The sequence below is a fragment of the Pistacia vera genome, unplaced genomic scaffold (genome assembly GCF_008641045.1).
Source record: "Pistacia vera cultivar Batoury unplaced genomic scaffold, PisVer_v2 Contig866, whole genome shotgun sequence".
In the NCBI taxonomy this organism is placed as follows: Eukaryota; Viridiplantae; Streptophyta; class Magnoliopsida; order Sapindales; family Anacardiaceae; genus Pistacia; species Pistacia vera.
The window spans coordinates 294,844-314,072 of NW_022196741.1; the positions used below are offsets into that span (position 1 = coordinate 294,844).

The 19,229-nt window shown below is 37.0% G+C and overlaps 1 protein-coding gene and 2 pseudogenes across 1 annotated transcript; all 3 read right to left on the reverse strand.

Moving 5' to 3' along the window:
* Positions 1 to 1,480: 1,480 nt before the first annotated feature.
* Positions 1,481 to 5,225, reverse strand: LOC116118948 (CDK5RAP1-like protein). The gene is made up of 3 exons (XM_031404903.1): positions 4,868 to 5,225; positions 3,016 to 4,097; positions 1,481 to 2,230 (listed from the first exon to the last, which is right to left on the reverse strand). The coding sequence occupies exons 1-3, from the start codon at positions 5,158 to 5,160 to the stop codon at positions 1,722 to 1,724; spliced, it is 1,884 nt and encodes a 627-aa protein (XP_031260763.1). The 5' UTR covers positions 5,161 to 5,225; the 3' UTR covers positions 1,481 to 1,721.
* A 1,662-nt stretch (positions 5,226 to 6,887) lies between these two features.
* Positions 6,888 to 9,916, reverse strand: LOC116118926 (annotated as a pseudogene).
* Positions 9,917 to 11,276: 1,360 nt separating this feature from the next.
* On the reverse strand, positions 11,277 to 15,154 carry LOC116118927 (annotated as a pseudogene).
* Positions 15,155 to 19,229: the final 4,075 nt, after the last annotated feature.

The window sequence follows — 19,229 nt, forward strand, 5'->3', positions numbered from 1 at the left end:
ACCATGTTCTACTATAGTTAATTTTGACCTGATTTTGAAAGAGTTGGATACGTTAAATTTATCTAATGTACTCAGTAATGGTTCACTTAAGCTTGCTTTGGCATTAGAGGTTGGAGACATGAATAGCATTAAGGGTGGATAGTACCCATCCAAATACAGTGAAATGAGCTTTTAGTAAACTGAAAGTAAAAAAGAAGAAGATGATAAAGAGGAGAAGTCTAGTCGAGAGCAGAGAGCACGTGTTTTGAAGAAAGGCCATGGGCCGATGGGGGAGGGCGACGAAATTGTCAGGCCCTTTTCTTCCATCAGCTTTTTTCATTATGGGAACAAACCAAACACCATCGTCTTGTCTTCATCATTCTTCAGACTTCCCCCACTCTCTCTTTCATGCACATTATATACAGCTTCTGTTTATGATGCACGCCATCTTTTTAGGTCACTGTTGTGACTTATGACCCAACAACGATTTTAACTCTGCCATTTCACAATGGTTGGACTACCATTGCAAGTAAGTGGTCCGATTCCTGCATGTGAACCATGTGGGGAATGCCCATGCGCTGTGTTGACCACTTTTTATATATGGGGTAATGAACCATGCAAATGCAGTCACTAGAGTATTCCGGTATTTTCTAATCACCATTTCATTTTGGAGTAAACGCCTTTTTTCCACCTAAGGTTTACCTTGATGATACTTTCTCGTCCTAAAGTTTCAAAATACCACTTTTCCATCTAAAATTTATATTCTGTTTACTACCCACAATAACCCACAATACACTTTCCGATTCGACGGCTAATAAAGAACAAATTTGATCTAGACTGTTGAGGTTTTTAAAGAGAGGATATTAGTGAGTATTTTGATGATAACAGGTTAAATTTTGATGATCGAGATTGGTCGAAATCTAACTTGGGGGAGGACAATTGCGCATTTCACAAATCGCTCGATTGCTGGCGATTGTTGGGTTGACGGGAGCAAAGTTTGAAGGGTTTTGATGAATAATAATTAGTGAAGAGAATGATAGTAGTGTGAGATTGTAAAGATATCAAAATTGGCCTGTGATTAGTCAGAATATAACCTTTGAGTGGAAAAATTGTATTTTAAAACTTTTTGATTGGAAAAAAACCTTGGGTGGGAAAACGTCGTTCACTCTTTTCTTTTTGATTCAATCAGTCAAATTGTAATCTTGCAATCTTTGATTGAGTAATTAATAGTGCAAACACGAGAAACAGCAGTCAATATCACATTATTGAGCTCAGATCAGGAAATGCGGATTACTTTCAAGCAAAGTAATACAGCGCAATGCCAAAAGTGGTGAGGTAGGGTTTGGGAATCAATTCCGTACTGTGTACCAACCAACAATCTAAAGAGGAGAACAAATGAAGAAGAAAGAATAATGATCGTTCCTATAAAATTTCAAAGTAAAATTTTCAACCAGAGACTAAAAATACCAAAAATTTGCCCGTACAAGCAATTTTAAAGTTACAGCTGCTGGACAGTGACCTTTCAAAGCTTTGTTCAATAATGCATTTCCTCAGGCCCCCAAATCCTTTCATGGCGCGGCCAACCTAACGCATAATTACATCAAACTTAGTTTTGACTTTCAAACAAGATTCTTGATACCTCAGCAAGAAGCTGCTCCACCATTGCGAAATATGAATAATTACTATCTTGAACTAATTATATGAAATGTAAAATAGCAGGCACATCCAGAGGCAGTGACGTTTCAACTTCTACTTGCATAGGCAAAGGCTTCTTCATACACGTTGTAAAATGAACTTAATTTAGTTATAGCAAGTGCCTCTCCAAAGAGTGATGCTCGTGAAGATTTCAATATTCGAACTTCTACATAGTCACCAACAATTGGGTTCCGCTTATCACTCTGACCATCATCTCTGTCTGGCAATGGCAGATTAGTAAACAAAACTTTATGGCCTCTATCACTTTTGCCAATAAGCTCTGTATCTGGAGCTTTCTTGTTAGGTCCTTCAACCAGCACAAGTTGGATGGTTCCCACCTGCGAGTCATAAAACTGACCTGTACTCTCACGAAATGCTTCGATAAGTTCTGTAAGCCTCCTCTGCTTAACTTCCTCAGGAACATCATCAACATAATTCCTATGGGCATGGGTTCTCTCTCGCATACTGTACGCAAACATATATGCCATATCATAACCAACAGCTTTCATTAGGCTCAGCGTGTCTGCATGTTCTTCCTCTGTTTCCCCACAGAAACCTGTAAAAAGAAATCCAAATAATAAATTGGTAACTCTAATAACTGAGGCATAACTTTTCACAGAAAGAAATTCAAGAGAAGTGGCCACAAGTTAGTTAGGGGCTGCTGTTCTGCCAGGAACACATCTATTGCTCATCTAACTCCTAAAGCTATATTAACTAGTAAATGTGGCACATTCTCAAATAGGGGAGGGATTGTGAGGAGAAAAGAATTTTTAGCTTCTAATAACATATCACTGGAAGTACTCATCTACCACTCTTCAAGCACAGAAATATGAAAAAACAGAAATATATTCAGATCCGGACACGTTAACACAAAGCGTAGTTTGTGAAACAAACAATAAAAGCTACGCGCTTCTATAAGGACATGTGTATGAGTACATAAATTGCTCGGCAAAGGTAGGAGAAGTTCAGCACAAGATTGTTAAACGGTAACATGTCACTGATAAGAGTCTTCGGAATTTAGGTTCAAAGGGTTCAAAAAAAAAAATTAAAGTTAGATAATGACTGTTCATCTAATTAGCACTCCTAAGTGTGAAAACATACGAATTCCATGTGACTAACCACCTCCATGAAGGCTATGATTACTACTCAAAACAGAAACTAGGCCTGAAATATAGTTATGATGAGCCATAAATGAAAGTCTAGCATCCTTAGAGCATAATGTTATCTTCAAAATATATCTTCAAAAGTTATGAATGCATATAACAAATGTTACATCAAAATTCATACTATACCAACTGCTCATATTAATAGCAGAAGGAAAATTATAAGATAATCACTTACCACAAATAAAATCACTACTTAATCCCACATCTGGAATAATTCTTCGTATCTTTTGCACAAGATCCAAGTATGCCTCTCTGGTATATCCCCGACGCATTCTTTCAAGTACTGTGCTACTCCCCGTTTGGGCAGGCAAATGAATATATTTGCAAACATTGTGCCTGTCTCGCATTATATATAGTAATTCATCAGGAAAATCTTTAGGGTGTGGAGATGTGTATCTAAATCTCATCTCAGGAAACTCTGTGGAAAGTCGATCCAAGAGATCAGCAAAACGTAAACCCATTTTTTTCACCTTACTCATGCTGGAAAAACCTTCACTAAATCTCCAATTAGCTCCTGGTTCAACTTCTTTTTCAAATCCGGATGTATCATTATAGCTGTTTACATTCTGCCCGAGAAGTGTTACCTCCTTCACGCCTTCTTTCCAAAGCCCTGCAACCTCCTTCACGATTGATTCCACTGCACGTGACCGCTCTCTACCTCTAGTAAAAGGAACAATGCAAAAAGAGCACATATTATTGCAACCCCTCATCACTGATACAAAAGCAGTAACTGAATTTTTTGAGATTCGAACGGGACTAATATCAGCATAAGTCTCCTCAAGTGAAAGAAGAGTGTTGATCCCCTTCTGACCATAGTCTACCTCTTCTAATAAACGTGGCAAGTCCCTGTAAGCATCAGGACCGCACACCACATCAACCATCTTATCAGAATCCAGTATCTTTTCCTTTAGTCTCTCAGCCATACATCCCAATACAACTATTTTTGGAGGGTGCAGAGACTGTGATCTTCCTGTAGCAACATTTTTCTTCCATTCCCTTTTTAAAAACCAAAAATAATTAAGCCTCTGCCATACTTTATGTTCAGCATAGTCTCTTATAGCACAAGTGTTGATAAAAATGACCTCAGCACTCTCAGGAACATTGACAACTTCATTATATCCAGCATTCTTCATGATGGAAAGGACAATCTCCATATCATTTACATTCATTTGACAACCATATGTCTCCTGATATATACGACCTCTGGTAGGGATGTCAGAATCAGGCACTGAAGGAACTTCAGAAGCCGGCACAAGACTGGACAGAAATGGAAAAAAAAAAGTACATAAAACTTAAGCATTGAGTTCCACGATACAAATTATCCACCCGTCTAAGACAGAGCATCAGTAAATCAAATATTCAAGGCATAAGACTTCCAAACATAAATAATAACAAAATTTTACTGGCTCATAGGTACACTGCATACATACATATAACCCAAATATATCCTAGCTACCCACCTGTTTAAGACAGAACCATCAGTAAATAAAAGATTCAAGGCATAAAACTTCCAAACATAACTAATAACAAAAAATCACTGGCTCGTAGGCACACTGCATACATACATATAATCCAAATACATCCTAACATCCACCCGTTTAAGACAGAACCATCAGTAAATCAAATATTCAAGGCATAAAACTTCCCAACATAACTAATAACAAAATTTTACTTGCTCGTAGGTACACTGCATACATACATACGATCCAAATAAAGTCTTAACTATCCACCCGTCTAAAACTTCCGAACATTACTAATAACAAAATTTTACTGGCTCGTAGTCGTAGGTACACCACATACATAACTAGAATCCAAATATAATTCTGTGAATTTCTATTAAATTCACATTATAATGGCAAGACAAGCAATAATATAATATAAAGGAGTAAGAACAAAATGAAGCTTAGCAAGATAAAGATAATTCATAACTATAATAAGAAGAATCAGTTGCGAATTCCCAAATCAACTAGTCTATGTATATGTACACATAAAATTCCAAGCACGTAGGTGAAAAAGAGGAAGCTTACTCGGGCAGGGGCAGGGGCAGGGGCAGGGAGTCAGTGAGTGAAGCATGGGCGATGAAGTGGTGAAGTGAGGGACCATCAGCAAGACTGGATGACTGGGAGAAGTTTCTACAGAGATTGAGACAAGAGCTTCGCTTGAGTTGACGAATCACGAGACGGCGATAGCAACGTGAATTGAAAGAAGGCCGGGGAGTTGAAGAGAGAACTTTGAGGCTTAGACAGCACCGTTTTTGAATTCTGATGCAAAGAAGAGCGCATTGTGGTTGGTTTAAGATCGATGGGAAAGAAGACGCCATTGAAAGGCAGGGACACTTTGTTTCACCGTATCGAGCAACTGGGAGTTAGATAGGGATTTGGAGGAGCTAAGCTCAGCCGTAATTCTGAAACGCACCCGTTTTATGATTTACCTAAAACGCAGCGTTTTATGATGTTATCCCGTGTATTATAAAGTCAACCGCAATTTATCATGTGAGACTCAGGTGGAACCTATTATGAACTAACCAATTATAAGCTGTTATGTCAGGATTGTGAGAAGAAGTTTGTGATAAAAGGTTATGGGTGTAGCATTTTCCTTTTTATTACAATATTCAACTGAAAAGAAAAGAAGTTTTATGGTCCTTTCGACTTTACTTTCTTAATATTTTGTCTTCTTTAATTTATTACACTTATACCACTAAGATTATAACATGGTATCAGCACGAAGAGCTTAACAAGTATAATGGTGCATGTCTACTGAAAGTACGTATTTTCAACCTTGTACATGTTATTTGATCCCTGTTTTCTGCCTTTATGGCTAAATTTATTTATTATCATTAAATTTTGCGTATTTTCAATCCTACATGTGTTATTTAATCTCTATTTCCACCTTTATGGTTGGATTTACTTATTATTATTAAATTTTACCTCTATGATCGGATTTATTTATTATTATTAAATTCTGCCTCTATGGTCAGATTTATTTATTATTATTAAATTCTACCTCTATGATCGGATATACTTATTATTGCTAAATTTTGTCTTTATGGTTTGATCTATTTATTATTGTCAAATTCCGCCTCTATGGTCGGATCTATTTATTATTGCTAAATATCGTTTTTATGACTAGATTTATTTATTATTGTTAAATACCACCTTCATGGCTGGATCTATTTATTATTGTTAAATACGGCTTTCATGGATGAATCTATTTATAATTGTCATTCTATTTATCGATTCTTTACAATTATTTATAAGCGGTGAATATCCCAGGGAGTGTGTTGAAATTGACCATCCACCGCCTTAACATGAGGCGGTGAAAAGTAGGGGATTTTAGTGGTGTTCTTTAATAATAACTCCAGAAAGGTAAAGTAAATAATAGGGACTAAAGTGAGAGAATTGAGAGCTGTGAGTAATGTTTACTTTCTCAAACTTTTTGGATTCAACTGGATTCATCACAAATGAGAGGGGTGGGAGGTTATTTATAGCCCCCCCTCCCCAACCTCACTTTTCACTAGGGGTGTTCGGTTCCGGGTACCCTACATTTTTGGAAGGAACCGGAATCAGAACCGACGATTCCTTGACTTTCGGAACCGGAACCGGAACCGATGGTTCCGGTTCCTTGAATTTTGGAATCGAAATCGGAACCCCGGTTCTGGGTACCCTGTAAAATTCATTATCCCCCCCAAAGTTTTTAAAATAACAAAAAAACTCTTAAAAACTTACAAATACCCCCCACTTTCACTAGTTAGAGCATGCATAGCAAAAGAAAGCAAGTATTGGTTCCTTTTAATTCAGATTTGTGATTCTGGGCTTGTAAAATGGCTACCAGAGCAATGGACTCACTACACAGAATCCAAAGTTGAAGGCACATTTGGGTTGGTAAAACTAACATTTACAACTGCACTTATCCAGCAGTGATCTTACTTCATAAACGCACTCATTTGTTTCCGACAATTATTGCAGCTATCTTGCCCCTGAGTTTTTGATGCATGGGATAGTAGATGAAAAAACTGATGTCATTGCCTTTGGTGTATTGCTATTGGAACTAGTCACCGGACGCCGAAAAAACTTTATGGCCTCTATCACTCTTGCCAATAGCTCTGTATCTGGAGCTTTCTTGTTAGGTCCTTCAACCAGCACAAAGTTGGATGGTTCCCACCTCTGAGTCATAAAACGACCTGTACTCTCACGAAATGCTTCAATAAGTTCTGTAAGCCTCCTGCTTAACTTCCTCAGGAACATCATCAACATAATTCCTATGGGCATGGGTTCTCTCTCGCATACGTACGCAAACATATTGCCATATCATAACCAACAGCTTTCATTAGGCTCAAGTGTGTCTGCATGTTCTTCCTCGTTTCCCCGCAGAAACCTGTAAAAAGAAATCCAAAAAATAAATTGGTAACTCTAATAACTGAGGTATAACTTTTCACAGAAAGAAATTAAGAGGAGCTGCCACAGTTAGTTAGGGGCTGCTGTTCTGCCCGAACACATCTATTGCCATCTAACTCCCAAAGCTATATAACTAGTAAATGTGGCACATTCTCAAATAGGGGAGGGATGTGGGAGGAAAGAATTTTTAGTTCTAATAAACAGATCTGGAAGTACTCATCTACACTCTCTTCAAGCACAGAAATATATTCAGATCCGGACATGTTAAACAAAGGTAGTTGTGAAACAAACAATAAAAGCTACACGCTTCTATAAGGACATGTGTATGAGTACATAAATTGCTCGGCAAAGGTAGGATAAGTTCAGCACAAGATTGTTAAACGGTAACATGTCACTGATAAGAGTCTTCGGAATTCAGGTTCAAAGGGTTCAAAAAAAAAAAAAAAAAAAAAAAAAAAAAAAAAAATTAAAGTTAGGTTATGACTGTTCATCAAATTGGCACTCAAGTGTGAAAACATACGAATTCCATGTGACTACCCACCTCCATGAAGGCTATGATGCTACTCAAAAACAGAAACTAGGCTGAAATATAGTTATGATACCATAAAATGGAAGTCTAGCATCCTTAGAGCATAATGTTATCTTCAAAAGTTATGAATGCATAAACAAATTTACATCAAAATTCAACTATACCAACTGCTCATATAATAGCAGAGGAAATAAAAGATAATCATTACCACAAATAAACTACTTAATCCCACATCTGGAATAATTCTTCGTATCTTTTGCACAAGATCCAAGTATGTCTCTGGTATATCCCCGACGCATTCTTTCAAGTACTGTGCTACCTCCCCGTGTTGGGCAGGCAAATGAATATATTTGCAAACATGTGCCTGTCTGCATTATATAGTAATTCATAGGAAAATCTTTAGGGTGTGGGAGTGTATCTAAATCTCATTCAGGAAACTCTGTGGAAAGTCGATCAAGAGATCAGCAAAACGTAAACCCATTTTTTTCACACTCATGCTGGAAAAACCTTCACTAAATCTCCAATTAGCTCCTGGTTCAACTTCTTTTCAAATCGGATGTATCAATAGCGTTTACATTCTGCCCGAGAGTGTTACCTCCTTCACGCCTTCTTTCCAAAGCCCTGCAACCCTTCACGATTGATTCCACTGGACGTGACCGCTCTCTACCTTAGTAAAAGGACAATGCAAAAAGAGCACATATTATTGCAACCCCTCATCACTGATACAAAAGCAGTAACTGAATTTTTGAGATTCGAACGGGACTTATATCAGCATAAGTCTCCTCAGAAAGAAGAGTGTTGACCCTTGACCATAGTCTACCTCTTCTAATAAACGTGGCAAGTCCTGTAAGCATCAGGACCGCCACACCACATCAACCATCTTATCAGAATCCAGTATCTTTTCCTTAGTCTCTCAGCCATACATCCCATACAACTATTTTTGGAGGGTGCAGAGACTGTGATCTTCCTGTAGCAACATTTTTCTTCCATTCCCTTTTTAAAAACCAAAAATAATTAAGCCTCTGCCATACTTTATGTTTTAGTCATAGTCTCATAGCACAAGGTGTAAAAATGCCTCAGCACTTCAGGAACATTGACAACTTCATTATATCCAGCATTCTTCATGATGGAAAGGACAATCTCCATATCATTTATTCATTTGACAACCATATGTCTCTGATATATACGACCTCCGGTAGGGATGTCAGAATCAGGCACTGAAGGAACTTCAGAAAACCGGCACAAGACTGGACAGAAATGGAAAAAAAAAAGTACATAAAACTTAAGCATTGAGTCCCCACGATACAAATTATCCCCCGTCTAAGACAGAGCATCAGTAAATCAAATATCAAGGCATAGACTTCCAAACCTAAATAATAACAAAATTTACTGGCTCATAGGTACACTGCATACATACATATAACCAAATATATCCTAGCTACCCACCCGTTTAAGACAGAACCATCAGTAAATAAAAGATTCAAGGCAAAACTTCAAAATAACTAATACAAAAAAATCACTGGCTCGTAGGCACACTGCATACATAAATATAACCAAATACATCCTAACATCCACCCGTTTAAGATTAAAGCCCTCTGACTGTCAACTCATTTAAGAACTAAAAAGAAAAAGAAATGGCTGGGTATGATATGAGTTTTGTGTTTTCATTTAATTTATAATGAGATGATAAGAAACCAGACAATAAATAATGATTTTTTTGTTGATAAAAATATTGATTTGGAAGTAAAAATTGAAATCTCTTTGGCCTTTTTGGTGTCTTCTGGTAGACAGGGAAAGAAAAATGAAGAAGGGGTGCATTTTTCTTGGTTAGTTACTTTTTTTACTTAACTACTGTTGGTTAATTTGACGGTTCATTTGGGATTCTTGGTATATTATTCTAAATTTGAATCTCTAAGACTACTAATAAAGTATAATTATTAGAAATTTATATGACCGTTAACTTTAAAGTCTTGAAAGATTAATCGAGGTTCGAGCCTTAAATAAAATAAAATAAAAAAAACATCTTTACTTTATAACCGATTACATTTGAACTGACTCTGTAAAAGTGTAAAGTACTCTGAAAGATAATAAATCTCAACGTAATGCTTGTCTGATTCAAGCATCAATTCCATTAAAACGCTGGTACTTACCATGTTCTACTATAGTTAATTTTGACCTGATGTTGAAAGAGTTGGATACGTTAAATTTATCTAATGTACTCAGTAATGGTTCACTTCAGCTTGCTTTGGCATTAGAGGTTGGAGACATGAATAGCATTAAGGGTGGATAGTAAGTACCCATCCAAATACAGTGAAATGAGCTTTTAGTAAACTGAAAGTTAAAAAGAAGAAGATGATAAAGAGGAGAAGTCTAGTCGAGAGCAGAGAGCACGTGTTTTGAAGAAAGGCCATGGGCCGATGTGAGAGGGCGACGAAATTGTCAGGCCCTTTTCTTCCATCAGCTTTTTTCATTATGGGAACAAACCAAACACCATCGTCTTGTCTTCATCATTCTTCAGACTTCCCCACTCTCTCTTTCATGCACATTATATACAGCTTCTGTTTATGCACGCCATCTTTTCAGGTCACTGTTGTGACTTATGACCCAACAACGATTTTAACTCTGCCATTTCACAATGGTTGCACTACCATTGCAAGTAAGTGGTCCGATTCCTGCATGTAAACCATGTGGGGAATGCCCATGCGCTGTGTTGACCACTTTTTATATACGGGGTAATGAACCATGCAAATGCAATCGCTAGAGTATTCAGGTATTTTCCAATTACCATTTCTTTTTGGAGTAAGCGCCTTTTTTCCACCCAATGTTTACCTTGATGATACTGTTTCACCCAAAAGTTTCAAAATACCACTTTTCCGCCTAAAGTTTATATTCCGTTTACTATCCACAATACACTTTCCGATTCGACGGCCAACGGAGAACAAACTCTATCTAGGCTGTTGGGGTTTTTGAAGAGGAGATGTCAGTGAGTCTTTTGGTGATAACAGTTTGAATTTTGGTGATCGGGATTGGTCGAAATCTAACTTGGGAGGGACAATTGCGTGTTTCACAAATCGCTAGATTGTCGGTGATTGACGAGGTCGACGGGAGCAAAGTTTGAAGAGTTTTAATGAATGATAATTAGAGAAGAGAATAATGGTGATGTGAGATCATAAAAATATCAAAATCGACCGGTGAGTGGTTGGAATATAATCTTTGAGTGGGAAAATGGTATTTTAAAACTTTTTGATTGGATAAAAAACCTTGGCTGGGAAAACGTCGTTTACTCTTTCTTTTTGATTCAATCAGTCAAATTGTAATCTTGCAATCTTTGATTGAGTAATTAATAGTGCAAACACGAGAAACAGCAGTCAATATCACATTATTGAGCTGAGATCAGGAAATGCGGATTACTTTCAAGCAAAGTAATACAGCGCAATGCCTAAAGTGGTGAGGTAGGGTTTCGGAATCAATTCTGTACTGTGTACCAACCAACAATCTAAAGAGGAGAACAAATGAAGAAGAAAGAATAAATTATCGTTCCTATAAAATTTCAAAGAAGAATTTTCAACCATAGACTAAAATACCAAAAATTTGCCCATACAAGCAATTTTAAAGTTACAGCTGCAGGACAGTGACCCTTCAAAGCTTTGTTCAATTATGCATTTCCGCAGGCCCCCAAATCCTTTCATGGCACGGCCAACCTAACGCATAATTACATCAAACTTGGTTTTGACTTTCAAACAAGATTCTTGATACCCCAGCAAGAAGCTGCTCCACCATTGCGAAATATGAATAATCACTATCTTGAACTAATTATGTGAAATGTAAAATAGCAGGCACATCCAGAGGCAGTGACGTTTCAACTTCTACTTGCATAGGCAAAGGCTTCTTCATACACGTTGTAAAATGAACTTAATTTAGTTATAGCAAGTGCCTCTCCAAAGAGTGATGCTCGTGAAGATTTCAATATTCGAACTTCTACATAGTCACCAACAATTGGGTTCCGCTTATCACTCTGACCATCATCTCTATCTGGCAATGGCAGATTAGTAAACAAAACTTTATGGCCTCTATCACTCTTGCCAATAAGCTCTGTATCTGGAGCTTTCTTGTTAGGTCCTTCAACCAGCACAAGTTGGATGGTTCCCACCTCTGAGTCATAAAACTGACCTGTACTCTCACGAAATGCTTCAATAAGTTCTGTAAGCCTCCTCTGCTTAACTTCCTCAGGAACATCATCAACATAATTCCTATGGGCATGGGTTCTCTCTCGCATACTGTACGCAAACATATATGCCATATCATAACCAACAGCTTTCATTAGGCTCAATGTGTCTGCATGTTCTTCCTCTGTTTCCCCGCAGAAACCTGTAAAAAGAAATCCAAATAATAAATTGGTAACTCTAATAACTGAGGTATAACTTTTCACAGAAAGAAATTCAAGAGGAGCTGCCACAAGTTAGTTAGGGGCTGCTGTTCTGCCACGAACACATCTATTGCTCATCTAACTCCCAAAGCTATATTAACTAGTAAATGTGGCACATTCTCAAATAGGGGAGGGATTGTGAGGAGAAAAGAATTTTTAGCTTCTAATAACAGATCACTGGAAGTACTCATCTACCACTCTTCAAGCACAGAAATATGAAAAAACAGAAATATATTCAGATCCGGACATGTTAACACAAAGCGTAGTTTGTGAAACAAACAATAAAAGCTACACGCTTCTATAAGGACATGTGTATGAGTACATAAATTGCTCGGCAAAGGTAGGAGAAGTTCAGCACAAGATTGTTAAACGGTAACCATGCACCTGATAAGAGTCTTCGGAATTCAGGTTCAAAGGGTTCAAAAAAAAAAAAAAAAAAAAAAAAAAAAAAAAATTAAAGTTAGGTTATGACTGTTCATCAAAATTGGCACTCAAGTGTGAAAACATACGAATTCCATGTGACTACCAACCTCCATGAAGGCTATGAAGCTACTCAAAAACAGAAACTAGGCTGAAAATATAGTTATGATACCATAAAATGGAAGTCTAGCATCCTTAGAGCATAATGTTATCTTCAAAAGTTATGAATGCATAAACAAATTTACATCAAAATTCAACTATACCAACTGCTCATATAATAGCAGAAGGAAATAAAAGATAATCATTACCACAAATAACACCTATTAATCCCACATCTGGAATAATTCTTCGTATCTTTTGCACAAGATCCAAGTATGCTCTGGTATATCCCCGACGCATTCTTTCAAGTACTGTGCTACTCCCGTTTGGGCAGGCAAATGAATATATTTGCAAACATGTGCCTGTCTGCATTATATAGTAATTCATCAGGAAAATCTTTAGGGTGTGGGAGTGTATCTAAATCTCATTCAGGAAACTCTGTGGAAAGTCGATCCAAGAGATCAGCAAAACGTAAACCCATTTTTTCACACTCATGCTGGAAAAACCTTCACTAAATCTCCAATTAGCTCCTGGTTCAACTTCTTTTTCAAATCGGATGTATCAATAGCGTTTACATTCTGCCCGAGAGTGTTACCTCCTTCACGCCTTCTTTCCAAAGCCCTGCAACCTCTTCACGATTGATTCCACTGGACGTGACCGCTCTCTACCTTAGTAAAAGGACAATGCAAAAAGAGCACATATTATTGCAACCCCTCATCACTGATACAAAAGCAGTAACTGAATTTTTGAGATTCGAACGGGACTTATATCAGCATAAGTCTCCTCATGAAAGAAGAGTGTGACCCTTGACCATAGTCTACCTCTTCTAATAAACGTGGCAAGTCCTGTAAGCATCAGGACCGCCACACCACATCAACCATCTTATCAGAATCCAGTATCTTTTCCTTAGTCTCTCAGCCATACATCCCAATACAACTATTTTTGGAGGGTGCGAGAGACTGTGATCTTCCTGTAGCAACATTTTTCTTCCATTCCCTTTTTAAAAACCAAAAATAATTAAGCCTCTGCCATACTTTTGTTTATGTCCATAGTCTCATAGCACAAGGTGTTAAAAATGCCTCAGCACTTCAGGAACATTGACAACCATTATATCCAGCATTCTTCATGATGGAAAGGACAATCTCCATATCATTTATTCATTTGACAACCATATGTCTCTGATATATACGACCTCCGGTAGGGATGTCAGAATCAGGCACTGAAGGAACTTCAGAAACCGGCACAAGACTGGACAGAAATGGAAAAAAAAAAGTACATAAACTTAAGCATTGAGTCCCCACGATACAAATTATCCCCCGTCTAAGACAGAGCATCAGTAAATCAAATATCAAGGCAATAGCTTCCAAACCTAAATAATAACAAAATTTACGGCTCATAGGTACACTGCATACATACATATAACACCAAATATATCCTAGCTACCCACCCGTTTAGACAGAACCATCAGTAAATAAAAGATTCAAGGCAAAACTTCAAAAATAACTAATACAAAAAAATCACTGGCTCGTAGGCACACTGCATACATAAATATAACCAAATACATCCTAACATCCACCCGTTTAAGATAGAACCATCAGTAAATCAAATATCAAGGCATAAAACTTCCCACATAACTAAAACAAAATTTACTTGCTCGTAGGTACACTGCAATACATACATACGATCCAAATAAGTCTAACTATCCACCCGTCTAAAACTTCCGAACATTACTAATAACAAAATTTTACTGGCTCGTAGTCGTAGGTACACCACATACATCAATAGAATCCAAACATCCTATTAGCTTGGCAGGAAAGCAAAACCGGACACATGCCAAATTCATGCCGCATTATATATTGGAATGTATCTGCATTATGTATATTTAACAGATTTTCCATTTTACTTCATTCGTAATTGAAAGTAGAGGGAATCCAAGCCATCGACGGGAAATAGCCAAAAAAAAAAAAAAAAAAAAAAAAAAACTTAGAACCAATATAATTCTGTGAATTTCTGTTAAATTCACATTATAATGGCAAGACAAGCATAATGTAATATAAAGGAGTAAGAACTAAATGAAGCTAGCAAGATAAAGATAATTCATACTATAATAAGAAGAATCAGTTGCGAATTCCCAGATCAACTAGTCTATGTATATGTACACATAAAATTCCAAGCACGTAGGTGAAAAAGAGGAAGCTTACTCGGGCAGGGGAGGGGCAGGGGCAGGAGTCAGTGAGTGAAGCAGGGCGATGAAGTGGTGAGTGAGGGACATCAGCAAGATGGATGACTGGGAGAAGTTTCTACAGAGATTGAGACAAGAGCTTCGTTGAGTTGAACGAATCACGAGACGGCGATAGCAACGTGAATTGAAAGAGGCCGGGGAGTGAAGGAGAACTTTGAGGCTTAGACAGCACCGTTTTGAATTCTGATGCAAAGAAGAGCGCATTGTGGTTGGTTTAAGATCGAGGGAAAGAAGACGCCATTGAAAGGCCAGGACACTTGTTTTCACCGTATCGAGCAACTGGGAGTTAGATAGGGATTTGGAGGAGCTAAGCTCAGCCGTATTCTGAAAAGCACCCGTTTATGATTTACCTAAAACGCAGCGTTTTATGATGTTATCCCGTGTATTATAAGTCAACCGCAATTTATCATGTGAGACTCAGGTGGAACCTATTATGAACTAACCAATTATAAGCTGTTATGTCAGGATTGTGAGAAGAAGTTTGTGATAAAGGTTAGGGGTGTAGCATTTTCTTTTATTACAATATTCAACTGAAAAGAAAGAAGTTTTATGGTCCTTTCGACTTTACTTTCTTAATATTTGTTTCTTTAATTTATTACACTTATACCACTAAGATATAACATGGTATCAGCACGAAGAGCTTAACAAGTATAATGGTGCAGTCTACTGAAAGTACGTATTTTCAACCTTGTACATGTTATTTGATCCCTGTTTTCTGCCTTTATGGCTAAATTTATTTATTATCATTAAATTTTGCGTATTTTCAATCCTACATGTGTTATTTAATCTCTATTTCCACCTTATGGTTGGATTTCTTATATTATTAAATTTTACCTTTGATCGGATTTTATTATTTATTATTAATTCTGCCTCTTGGTCAGATTATTTATATTATTTAATCACCTCTATGATCGGATATACTTATATTGCTAAATTTTGTCTTTATGGTTTGATCTATTTATATGTCAAATTCCGCCTCTATGGTCGGATCTATTTATTATGCTAAATATCTTTATGACTAGATTTATTTTTATTGTTAATACCACCTTCATGGCTGATCTATTTATATTGTTAAATACGGCTTTCATGGATGAATTATTTATAATTGTCATTCTATTTATCGATTCTTTACAATTATTTATAAGCGGTGAATATCCCAGGGAGTGTGTTGAAATTGACCATCACGCCTTAACATGAGGCGGTGAAAAGAGGGATTTTAGTGGTTCTTTAATAATAACTCCAGAAAGGTAAAGTAAATAATAGGACTAAAGTGAGAGAATTGAGAGCTGTGAGTAAGTTTACTTTCTCAAACTTTTTGGATTCAACTGGATTCATCAAATGAGAGGGGTGGGAGGTTATTTATAGCCCCCCCTCCCCAACCTCACTTTTCATAGGGGTGTTCGGTTCGGGGACCCTACATTTTTGGAAGGAACCGGAATCAGAACCGACGATTCCTTGACTTCGGAACCGGAACCGGAACGATGGTTCCGGTTCCTTGAATTTGGAATCGAAATCGGAACCCCGGTTCTGGGTACCCTGTAAAATTCATTATCCCCCCCAAGTTTTTAAAATAACAAAAAAACTCTTAAAAACTTACAAATACCCCCACTTTCACTAGGGAGCATGCATAGCAAAAGAAAGCAAGTATTGGTTCCTTTTATTCAGATTGTGATTCTGGGCTTGTAAAATGGCTACCAGAGCAATGGACCACTACACAGAATCCAAAGTTGAAGGCACATGGGTTGGTAAAAAACATTTACAACTGCACTATCCAGCGCGATCTTACTTCATAAACGCACTCATTTGTTTCCGACAATTATTGCAGCTACTTGCCCTGAGTTTTTGATGCATGGGATAGTAGATGAAAAAACTGATGTCATTGCCTTTGGTGTATTGCTATTGGAACTAGTCACCGGACGCCGAGCTCTGTGATTACTCTCAACAAAGCATTGTCTTGTTATAGCAAATTGGATGATGGTTGGAAGGATCATATCTTGCTGAGGAAGAATGAAGTTAAAGAGCTAGTTGATCTTCTATGGGTGATGAGTCGATTTCAGGGAGATGGATCTTGTGTTGGTGGCGGCTTAATATGCATACAATAGTCTTCGATTCGGTTGCCTCAAATGAGTCAGTAACAAACTGAGTAGTAACATAGGGGGGAGTACAAACAAAAACCATTGTAAGGAAGAAGATAATAAAATTGATTCCATCTGCTTCAATACATGACTTTGCAGGTTGTGCAACTTCTGAATGGAAATCTTTGCTGCTTGAAATTCATGAAAAAATGTCGATCACCATTGGTAAGAAGAACTCTCCACCAAGAGCTATCAAATGTAGAAGATTACAACTCAACTAAAATGAATAGCTTTATTCAGAATCGAAATTGACGTTTTGTGGATTAATAGTAGTGACATGTCTTACTCCAAATGCATCTTAATACATAAATACTTGATGCTAGAGGACAACTACGAGTAGCGTACAAAAATATAGAAGAAAAAAAAAGGTGAAGTTTTACCTTAATCTGAAGTGAATGGACAGAGAGTAGCAAGAGCAGATGAAGATCGTGTGAAGGGAAGAAAGAAAATGAGTTTTTTTTGCCCTAATCTGAAGTATTTATATGTGGCAGGTAAATTACAATAACCCCCCCACTCTTTAATAATATTTTTTTAGTCCTGGTTCTCGGTTCCGGTTCTTGACTGTAGGAAATGGAACCGGAATCGTAAAGTATCGGTTCCAGATTTTGGAACCGAAACCTACCCGTTGACGATCAGTTCTGAGTAGGAACCAAAACCAAACACCAGGTACCCAATGATTCTTTTGAACACCCCTACTTTTCACCACTTTTCACCGCCTCATGTTAAGGAGGTAGATGGCCAATTACAATACTCCCCCTTGGACATCCATCGCTTATAGATAATTATAAAAGAATTGATAAATAAAATGACAATTATAAATAGATCTGTCCATGAAGACGGTATTTAGCAATAATAAATAGATCCAGCCATGAAGGCAACATTTAACAATAATAAATAGATCTAGCCATGAAGACGGTATTTAGCAATGATAGACCATAGAGGTGGAGTTTGACAATAATAAATAGATCCAACAATAAATGCGAAATTTAGTAGTAATAAGTATATCCGACCATAGAGGTGAAATTTAACAATAATAAAAAAATCCAACCATAGAAGTGAAATTTAACAATAATAAATAAATCTGATCATGGAGACGAAATTTAATAAAAATGAATAAATTCGACTATAAAGGCGAAAATAGAGATTAAAGAACACATGTATGATTGAAAATACGAGGAATTCAATGATAATAAATAAATGCAGCCATAAAGGCTGAAATAGGGATTAAATAATATTTGTAGGGTTGAAAATAAATACTTTCAGTGGTCAAACACCGTTACATTAAAGAAGACAATGCAACATGTATTGCTCAAGTTAGAGGAGGATATATCAAAATAGACAAAACCAAACATATTTCACCGAAGTTCTTTTATATTCGCAAACTCCAGCAAAATCGAGAGATTGATGTCAAACAAATACACTCTAGTGATAATCTTGTAGATTTATTCACTAAGGCTTTACGGACATCAACATTTGAAAAGTTAGTGAATAACATTGCAATTACTAAATTAATTCTACCATTATGAGGGGAAACATTGACCAAGAAGAGCACCGATTAGGAGAAGTTTTTAGAAAAGTTCATTGTACCGGACATATGTGCACTATATTCTTTTTTCCTTGATCAGGTTTTGTCCCACTGGGTTTTCCTAATAAGATTTTTAATGAGACAGTATAAAACACATTCAATTTCACGTTATAGTAGAGTTGTACTTCTTTATTTAAGTTTTTTTTTTTTTTTCCCACTGAGTTTTTCTTCAGTAAGGTTAAATACAATTATCTGTAAACGGTGGATGTCTAAGAGGGAGTGTTGTGTGAATAGGGGGAGGGGGCGTCGGCTATAAGTTCATCCAATTTCATGTTATAGTAGAGTTGTACTTCTTTACTTAAATTTTTTTTTTCCATTAGGTTTTTCTTCAGTGGGATTAAATACAATTATCGTACCGTAAACGGTCGATGTCTAAGAGGGAGTGTTTTTAACATTTTGTCCTCCTTAATCTATTACACTTATACCAATAGGATTATTCCAGAATTTTCTATTACGCAACGCAACCAATCGTGAAGTAGGATTGTAGTCGATCTTTATCCATACCACGTTTTACTCAAAAAGATTCGTTACATAAGCTAAAACGCAGCGTTGAAGCTCA

Bases quoted from the DNA above. Each gene is read 5' to 3' on its own strand.
- LOC116118948 (XM_031404903.1), bottom strand. From the start codon at position 5,160: ATGGCGTCTTCTTTCCCATCGATCTTAAACCAACCACAATGCGCTCTT. The intron at 4,098-4,867 runs GTAAGCTTCCTC...ATTTCTGTCCAG, and splicing joins CTGCCCCTGCCCCTGCCCGA to TCTTGTGCCGGCTTCTGAAG. The intron at 2,231-3,015 runs GTAAGTGATTAT...TTCTTTTTACAG, and splicing joins AAGTAGTGATTTTATTTGTG to GTTTCTGTGGGGAAACAGAG.